This window comes from Arachis ipaensis, chromosome B4 (genome assembly GCF_059453495.1).
Source record: "Arachis ipaensis isolate K30076 ecotype BB chromosome B4, ASM5945349v1, whole genome shotgun sequence".
In the NCBI taxonomy this organism is placed as follows: Eukaryota; Viridiplantae; Streptophyta; class Magnoliopsida; order Fabales; family Fabaceae; genus Arachis; species Arachis ipaensis.
The window spans coordinates 13,332,994-13,343,017 of NC_142439.1; the positions used below are offsets into that span (position 1 = coordinate 13,332,994).

General features: G+C 39.0%; 1 protein-coding gene across 1 annotated transcript; it reads right to left on the reverse strand.

Moving 5' to 3' along the window:
- Positions 1-2,919: 2,919 nt before the first annotated feature.
- Positions 2,920-4,464, reverse strand: LOC107638900 (chalcone synthase). The gene is made up of 2 exons (XM_016342301.3): positions 4,153-4,464; positions 2,920-4,067 (listed from the first exon to the last, which is right to left on the reverse strand). Exons 1-2 carry the CDS (start codon positions 4,328-4,330, stop codon positions 3,076-3,078), a joined length of 1,170 nt encoding a protein of 389 aa, XP_016197787.1. The 5' UTR covers positions 4,331-4,464; the 3' UTR covers positions 2,920-3,075.
- Between the last annotated feature and the right edge of the window lie 5,560 nt (positions 4,465-10,024).

The window sequence follows — 10,024 nt, forward strand, 5'->3', positions numbered from 1 at the left end:
TCAATACGGAGTCGATGCACTCCACAAGGTTGATGGTCTGTGACCCTATCTATATCCACCATCAAATGCCAACGCATACTGCTCACGCGGGATCCTGTCAAGCCAGTTGGTGTAAGCTTCACCCCGTTCGCGTAGTCGTTCATAGCGCATCTGGTACTCCCGAATCGTCCTTGAATATCCTATGATAAGAAACATTGAACCATGAACAACATTCTATTCTATCGTATTTATAACTTTAGAAGTGTGCCTCTAATTCAAACTTACCGATATTGACGATAAGCTTCTGCAGGTAAGGTGCCTTGAACTTCCTCAAGAAATTCGACTCAATATGCCTGATACAGAACATATGGAAAGCTCTAGGAGGAGACCAAGCCCTATTACTGCGAGCAATAGCTGACCTGATGGAATCGTGTCGATCAGATATAAGTCCTATACCATCATGTGTCACCACATGTTGGCGTAAGTTACTTAGAAAAAAGTACCACGCCTCAGCAGTCTCTCCCTCCACTATGGCAAATGCAATTGGGACAATATTGTTATTTTCATCTTGTGAAATTGCTACCAATAAACAACCCTTGTACTTTCCATACAAATGAGTGTCGTCCACCTGCACAACTGGCTTGCAATGTCTGAATGCCCTTATACAAGGGTAATAACTCTAGAAGACTCGGTGCAGTACACGGATATCAGGAACCAAATCATCTCTCTGGTATGCAGGCATAGTCTCAAAGTGAACCACCGCTGACGGCTCCTTGTGACACATAGCCTCAAACCATATGGGCAAGGCTTCGTACGATGCTTCTCAACCCCCGAAGATTGACTCCACCGCCTTCTGCTTTGCCAACCATGCTTTGCGATAACTGATGGTGTAGTTAAACTTCGACTGTACTTCCGCAATGACTGATTTCACCTTTATAGATGGGTCAACCTCTACCAACGGCTTAATTGCTTCTGCAACTGTCTTGGAATCCAGTTTCGAATGGTCTTGAAAAATACTAGATCGAGTACAAGTGTGACTACCATTGTACCTTCTTATCTCCCAACAGTACTTCTTCTGTATTTTGGTAACCCTGATCAGCAAATCACAACCTGCGCCATATTGTGCACATTTAGCATAGAATGTCATCGGTTCTGACTCATACACCCTGTAGTCTACACCTCTACGGATGGTATAATCCTTCATCGCCTTGATTACTGCCTCTCTTGAACTGAATTCCATTCCAACCGTGAATTCCCCATCCATCACAACAGGAAGCTCAGCTACAATCACACAGCAAGATACGTATTCTCATAAATAATAATAATAATCTACATTTTTACATATATAATTATAGTCTACATGTTAGCTATCTTATTTACCTAACCACCTAGTAAATATAGTCCATACTAAATAACTAATAACTAATAAATTAATCAAACGCATATTACACAAATTGTAATTCACATGTCACATAACTATCTTTCTTTACATACCTGCATTCATGTATTGAGGAAACTCCGGTGCATGCATAGCCTCCAAATCCAACGACCGCATGAAAGAAGGCTCTTGAAACGGTTGTTGGTTTGCCAATACATTGGCCACCTCCGCCACATCTGTGTTAATAGTGCCGTCAGCTTCATCTTCTTCTTCACCTAAACCAACGATCTCATAATGACTTTCAAATTCCTCCTCGCTATCACTATCATAATTTTCCAATTCAATATTTCGGTCCGCTTCCGACTGCTCGAACTCAATGTACAGCTCGATGCACGACATTCGATGACGATTTCAATATAGATTGAAAACATTTCATGCATGCTCGCTTCATCCGTTACGTACTTGGTTTGAAATTGTGCGAACCCACCAAACACGGATAAAGGATACCTGTACAAAATACACGACACTCTCCTAGATAAACGAGGATTTATCCTCTCACAAATCACACCTTTTAATTCCTCAAACGACAATGTGTATGGAATAACAATATCTAATGGATTTTCACATACAAATTGAACTCCTTCATACGTTTGTAATAAAATCTGCCCAAAACAATATACTTTCAAACTAACTCTATCATCCATACTAACAGTGATATACTAGCTACTCTCAATAACAATATTTTTTTCCTCTATTTCTGCAACAATAAAAAAGAAGGAGAACCAGAGAAGAAAAGCTACATAACTTGCTGGATTTTCTCTCTGCACGAAGAGGAAGACGAACTACTGCGTACTAAAGGTAACTTATATGTATACAGCAGCAACAACCAAATCGGACAGTCCGACCGCGTCTTCGCATTTCAAATTTTTTAACAACACTAATCGGACCGTCCGATTAGTTTCACGCCATTTCCTCTCTCCTAAAATCGGTCCCAGCGATTTCAGTACTCCCCTCGCACAAATCGGACCGTCCGATTTGTACCCTCTCTCTCCTCAATGAAATCAGACGGTCCGATTTCTTCACACTAACAAACAAAACTTCAACGCCGTCACACCACCGTAAATCCCCCCAAAACAATATAACTTAGGCTAACTCACACATTAAAATCATATCCAAAAAAAACAGCGCTTTTTATCAAGACATACTTTAGTTTTTTTTTTTTTTTTTTTTTCAGAAATTTCAATGACATGATCAAAATTGCTCAATCCAGAACTTTTTTTTTTAAATAGTTAGAAGAGCTTGGTATATTTATCCTCTGTTCAGATTTTTTTTATTGAACTGATCATACAATAGTCTATAATCATACATATCCAAAACCTAGTCCATCATGCAGGAACCAGAGCCGATGACCATGTTTTATCCCATTAATGCAGTTTTAACTGTGTTAATTAAGTTACCATGCACACAAGAACAAATATAGACACCTCTGGATCATTCAAATAATCGTATACTGCATATTCTTGATTAAAAGATTCTTTTGCGGTATGTATGTATCTGAGTCGTTGCTTTCAAACTGAGAGGGTATATATTATTCAACATAATTAATTTTTGTACCAATAGACATTGATACAATACATTATTTAGCTGGACATACATGCACCATATACAAAATAAAACGATATATAACATACATAAGATCATAAATTAGCGAGGCCAATTTATGTAGCCACACTATGCAGAACAACAGTTTCAATGGTTAAACCGGGACCAAAGCCAAACAACACACCCCATTCAAACCCTTCACCGGTGGTTTTAAGTCCTTCTTCAACCGATTTCTTTCTCATCTCATCCAATATGAACAGCACACATGCACTTGACATGTTACCATAATTACTAAGCACATCTCTAGTGGCTTTCATCTTCTCCGGTTTCAAGTTCAACTTTTCTTCGACTTGGTCCAAAATCGCAGGCCCACCGGGATGTGCAATCCAAAATATCGAGTTATAATCAGATATTCCCAATGGATCAAAAGCCTCGGTGAGTGCCTTGTTGATGTTCTTCGAAACAATCGAAGGAACATCCTTGAGAAGATGGAAAGTAAGCCCAACTTCACGAAGGTGGCCATCAATGGCGCCTTCGCTGTCGGGTGCAAGTGTTTGAGCAGTCCAAACAAGCTCGAATATCGGCTTCTCAATCTCCGGCAATGGATCCGAACCAACGATAAGCGCGGCGGCTCCGTCACCGAACAATGCTTGTCCTACAAGACTATCCAAGTGTGTTTCACTTGGACCACGGAATGTAACCGCCGTTATCTCAGAACAAACAACAAGAACACGTGCACCCTTGTTGTTCTCCGCCAAGTCCTTGGCCAAACGGAGAACGGTGCCGCCGGCGAAGCAGCCTTGCTGGTACATCATGTACCTCTTGACGTATGGCCGGAGGCCTAAGAGTTTGGTGAGTCGGTAATCGGCACCGGGCATGTCGACGCCGCTGGTGGTGCAGAAGATCAAGTGTGTTATCTTTGACTTTGGTTGCCCCCATTCCTTGATGGCTTTTGTTGCAGCTTCTTTGCCCAGCCTTGGAACCTCCACAACCACCATGTCTTGCCTTGCATCCAATGATGGTGCCATGTATGCACACATGTTAGGGTTTTCCTTCAGCATCTCTTCCGTTAAGTACATGTATCTCTTCTTAATCATTGACTTATCACCTGAAACAATACGCTAACCCTTGAGTTCTTCACAATGCTATATATGTATAATTAAACAGCAATTAATTCATTAATTAATACATACACATGCGTTGGAACTTTTTCTTAAGGTCGCTCATGTGTTCGCTATTGGTGATTCTGAAGTAGTAATCCGGATACGTGCTTTGATCAACGCAGTTCGGTGGTGTTGCTGTTCCAATTGCCATTATAGTTGCAGGACCTTCTGCTCTTTGAGCCTTGCGAATCTCAGATACATTCACCATTGTTTCTTATTAGGTTAATGCAGAAGCTTTTGCTAGATAGTGGAAAGCTGATAGCATGTCCTGAAGAATTGTTATGGAAAGATGAGATTTTATAGGCACCAAAGTGTGAAGGATGTGTGATGAATAGGTGCAGTGGGTAGCTGAGCATCACGTGCTTCACTCTTAATTACCATTATGTTCATGTCACGATGAAATTTTTTCAAAGAAAAAAAGTGTTTGAATTCTTTTTATTTAAATTATATTCATAAGTGATCTTATTAAATCAATTTAAATTGAACTAGTAGTTAGTTTATTAATCTATTTACTTACATAAAAATATAGGTAGACAATGAAAATATTAAACTATGTGAACAATAGATATATCGGATGTTCAATTTTTTAGGTGTGCAGATAGTTATTCTAATATTAAGATTTAGCTGAGTAATTTAGAGTGTAGTACGTTTTACTTGAATTTTAGTCAACTTTAGGACCCGTTATTTATGTTATTCAAGAAAGTCATTAGTTATCTAGAATAACCTCTTACTTAATTAAGTATTAAAATTTAAATTTTATTTTATATATACAGTAATTTATTAATTAAACACATTTTTAAAAGAAGTTTAAATTCATAAAGAATTAATTTTTGGTCAAATTTAAAAATATAATGAGAAATTAAAAAAATAAATAATCTTATTAATTTCAAAAAATTTCAATATTCTTAAACGACGTTCTTTGACTGCTACGATAAATAATGACGAGTTTGTTTGGACGATGCATGGTATGTTTTACCCTTCGCATTAGAATGGAGACTAGTCTTTATGTCTACAACCAGTCAACCACATGAGTGTGATCCTTGTCTTGTTTGGCCAAATGCCCAAATTAAACTAAGCCAATAATTGGCTACTTATTTTAGAATTTAGTTAATACATATTCTAAAATATATATGATAAGTTTATTATATAATAATAAAATATTTTAAATATTTTTATTTAATAAATATATTAAAAATCTATATTTTTTATAATTTTAATAAAAAAATTAATTTATAAATTTAATATATGTGTTCTTAAAATATAAGATAAATAAATTCTTTATTTTACACTATTTTTATGCATTTGATTTTTTGGGAGAAATTCAGATAATATGCGCTATGTATCGTAGTCACAGTATTGAATAGTAGCTTTCTTCAATGCTTCCTAGTTGGTTCCTACGTACCATTGCCCAAGTGATAAGTGCAACACGACTAGCTCTATTTGTTCTCCATGTTATCACTTACCTCTGATACGTGTTTTTTCTTTGTTATAACATTAAATTCCTTTTAATTTGATCCTTCTCTAGTTGTACAATGATAAATTTTACGGTGGTTTCTCTTAAATAAGATATTTATTGTTTATATGACATGTTTTATTGTTATTAAAAAAATTTGGTCGAGTCATTATAATTAATATTAACTATTTTTTTAATTTGAATTTAGATAACTAAATTATCCAATTAAAATAAAATAATTTCTGTAAATTACAAGATCTTTAACAAAATTCCATTTTGCAATTTCGTTTTTTTTTTAAACTACCAAATTCCTTAACCTTTTTCAGCCAAAAGAATGAAACGAGAGGATTAACTTGAATCAAATATACTTTGGTCATCGTTGTGTATGATTAATAATCCTTTTAGTTATTTACTAACGATTGTAAGGTATCATTTAAAGTCATAAGTTTCAGTGTGATTGAAGGAATTTAACCCAAAAAAAAAAAAAAAGAGAAAACAACTTTTACAATTTATTTTTTGAAAATAAAAAGCTCAACACAACAAGGTAGAGAAGCTAGAAAGTACAAAGTTACTAGGTAACAAAACAAAAAATTAAACTGTAATCATCTCCGACATTGCCATCAACAACTAGAAGGATCAAAATCATCCCACTCTTTGTAGCACCTAATCGATTTGTTGATAATCTCCGCAACACCTGCTTCTTGATTACTGAATATCCTGTCATTCCTTTTCAGCCAAATATTTCTGATGATATATAGTACAAAAATCAATCAACTACCTATTGCATTCATCTTTCCTAGCAGGATCTAACGGATATTAGTGGATCTGAGCACATAAGAGAGGACTGTGCTGCCCATGCAGAGAGAAATTCTAATACTCATGCCCCCAAAGCCACAATTGTTGGAGGGAGAGTTAGTTACAAACCAGGGACAGATGGCAAGCAATCTGATAAATCAGGGACCACACAGAAGCACAAGAGTGAAAGCTACTAATAGGAGGCGTGAGCATTATGTTCGTTGGCGTATTGTGGTATTAACTTGTCTCTCTCTTAATTGTGGATTCTATTCCTTTCTATTCCCATCTCTCTCTCCTCCGCTCTCTTACACTGAATTTCCCTTCGTAATTTCTATTCTCAAATTCTTGACAGGTTCAATTGATTGGAGGAATTCATGTCACATTCTTCTTGTGTTAGTGTTACTCATAATAGATATTTTTCTTCTCTATACATTCTCAATATTTCGTTAGTTTACTATTTTATTGAGCTCATGCTACTGCATCACTATACTTTTGTACTAGTTTAGTTCTTTTTAATAAAATTCATCAATCACCCTTCTAAATTGATGCTTTCATTGCCGGCTACAGGATGAAAGGCGTGGAGGCAAATATTAAGAAGCTCTACCAGATGCTTGAAACGGAGGCAGAGGAAAATCGCACAGGACGGGCCAGAGCTTCTGAGGCAATGAATCTGAAATTTGACGTACTTCAATCCTCCATCACGCAACTACTACGCACTCCGCGTTGCTCTAGCTCTCCTTCTCGTGAGCTCTCACATGGTGCGAGCTCAATTGGAGACCAGCCGTTTCGTGCAGGCTTGCAGCCTCGAAGGGTGAACTTCGATATGCCGAAATTCGATGGGAGTGATGCCTTGGGTTGGATATTTTCCATGGATCAGTATTTTGACTTCTTCCGGGTTCCCGACGAGTAACAAGTGGGTTTGGCAGCGCTTCAAATGTCTAGTTCGGCCATCCCATGGTTTCAGATGTCATAGAGGGCTGCCCAATTTCGTTCATAGACTCAACTCAAATGGACGATCGGGCTCGAGTTTGGACCTTCCTTGTTCGAATCTCCTAGGAAATTGCTCTTCAAGTTGCAACAACAAGCTTTGGTGGGTGAGTATTACTCCGAATTTGTTGTGTTAGCCAACCGTACTCAACTTGAACCACCTAACGCCCTTAGGGATTGTTTTATCAGTGGCTTAAGGACGGATATTTGAAGGGAGGTGAAGGCACAATGTCCCCCAAGTTTGATGTGTGCAATGACTTTGGCGAGATTATATGAGGATAAATTTACCCCCAATCCCTGTCACTCTACAAGGCCGGCTCCCCATCTTTCCCAATTTGCTACCCAAGCCTTAGCCACTTCTCGGGACCAAACACACATCCATCCTTCCCTCTCTTCCTTCCTACACCGCCACAACGCCTTCCTGTGACCTCAAACCAAAATGCTACTAGACGTCTTACTCTGGCTGAAATCCAGAGTAGAAGAGAGAAAGATTTGTGCTATTGGTGTGATGAGAAGTTCTCGGCCACACACAAGTGCACCAACCGCCAATTCATGTCTCGTCAGTTTGAAATTGATGATGATACAGAGCTGCAGGTGAATCTATATGAGGTTCTGTGTGATGGGAAAGCTCTATCGCAGTTGGAGCAACAGGTCTTGTGGAACCATTTATCTTATAATGCCATGCACGGCACCTCTAGTCCAGCTATGATTCATATTAAAGCTCATGTCAATGGGTTGGAAGTTCAAGCCCTTATTGATGGCGGTAGCTCTAATAGCTTCATCCAGCCGCGGATTGCAAAGTTCTTAAATCTTCCAATCGAACCAGCTCCTGGTATCAAAGTAATGGTAGGTGATTTTGATGTGTTAGAGGTGGAAGGTTATATTCTAGCCTTGGAAGTTAATTTGCATGGGTGCACAGTGACTATTCCCAATGTGTTTGTTCTTTATGTTGCGGGAGGTGATTTAGTGATCGAGACGACGTGGCTGAAGACTTTGAAGGCTCATATGTTGATTACGATTCATCGTTTCTCTGGTTCTTGCATAATGGTCAATTTGTCATGGTGCAAGGTGAAAAGTCGCATACTCCGGCTCAGGCTCAATTTCATCACATCAGATGCTTGATTTGTACCAAGTCTATAGCTGAAGTTTTTACTCTTGAGGTGCAAAAGGACGAAGAGTCCTTGACACCACAGCTGCAACTCCCTGAAACTCTAGCTCCTGAATTAATTTTTCTTCTCAACACCTATGCAGGAGTTTTCGCCCAACCATCAGGTTTACCCCCTCCCCCCAACGTTCTCATGATCATGGCATTCCCTTGGTCCAGGGTGCAGCACCGGTTAAGGCTTGCCCCTATCGATATCTGCATTACCAAAAAACACAAATTGAGTTGATGGTCAAGGAAATGCTGGAAGAAGGCATCATCCAACCTAGCAAGAGCCCCTTCTCTTCCCTAATCCTTATAGTAAGAAAAAAGGAGGGCACATGGTGCTTTTGTACCGATTATAGAGCACTGAATAACATCACTATTAAAGATAGCTTTCCGATACCTATGGTGGATGAGCTTTTGGACGAAATGTTTGGTGCCACGATTTTTTCGAAGTTGGATTTACGGTCGGGTTATCACCAAATTCTGGTCAAGCCTGAGGATCGCTTCAAGATAGCTTTCCAAACTCATCAAGGTCTTTATGAATGGTTGGTCATGCCCTTCGACTTAACCAATGCACGGGCTACATTTCAAAGCCTCATGAATGATGTTTTTAGGCCTTTTTACGGAAATTTGTAGTGGTCTTTTTTTATGACATTTTGGTATATCGCCCATCTTGGAATCAGCACTTGCAGTACCTTGAATTGGTCTTGAAGCTGTTGCAGCAGGAGCAATTGTTTGCCAAGCATTCTAAGTGCCTGTTTGGTACATCTGAGATTGATTATCTAGGGCACACTATATCTGGCAATGGGGTTCACATGGAGCATGCCAAAGTGGAGGTTGTCACTGAGTGGAAGCCGCCACAAAACCTCAAGCAGCTACGCGGGTTTTTGGGCTTAACTGGCTACTATCAATGCTTTATCAAAGGATACGCTACCATTGTTGCGCCACTCATGGACCTTCTAAAAAAGGACGTGTTTGAGTGGAGCCATAGGGCTTACTTGGCTTTCAACCAACTAAAACATGCTATTTCTTCTAAACCGGTGTTGGCATTACCAAACTTTGTCCTGCCTTTTGAGATTGAGACTGACGCTTCAGGTTCAGGCATTGGAGCCGTTCTGGCTCAAGGTAAGCACCCCATACCTTACTTTTCTAAGAAGTTGTCTCCTACCATGCAGCAACAATCTGCATACACTCAGGAGTTCTATGTGATTACTGAGGCTATCGTCAAGTTTTGACACTATTTGTTGGGGAAGAAATTCATGATCCGCTCGGACCAACAGAGTTTAAAAGTGCTACTTGAACAAAATTTGCACACTCCCAAGCAGCATAAGTGGCTGCATAAGCTCCTCGGGTATGACTTTAAAATCCACTATAAGCTTGGCTCCGAGAATGTTGCCACAGATGCTTTATCACGCTTCTATCTTGCGGCATGGTCAATGCCTAAATCTGAATGGTTGCAGAGTCTTAAGGAAGAGATTACGGCTGACACCTTCCTTAAGGATATTGTACACCAGTGCACC

What these genes read in the sequence shown, in the direction of transcription:
- LOC107638900 (XM_016342301.3), bottom strand. Translation starts at nt 4,330, where the DNA reads ATGGTGAATGTATCTGAGATTCGCAAGGCTCAAAGAGCAGAAGGTCCT. An exon ending in GAAAAAGTTCCAACGCATGT is followed by an intron (nt 4,068 to 4,152) that starts GTATGTATTAAT and finishes GTATTGTTTCAG; the next exon opens with GTGATAAGTCAATGATTAAG.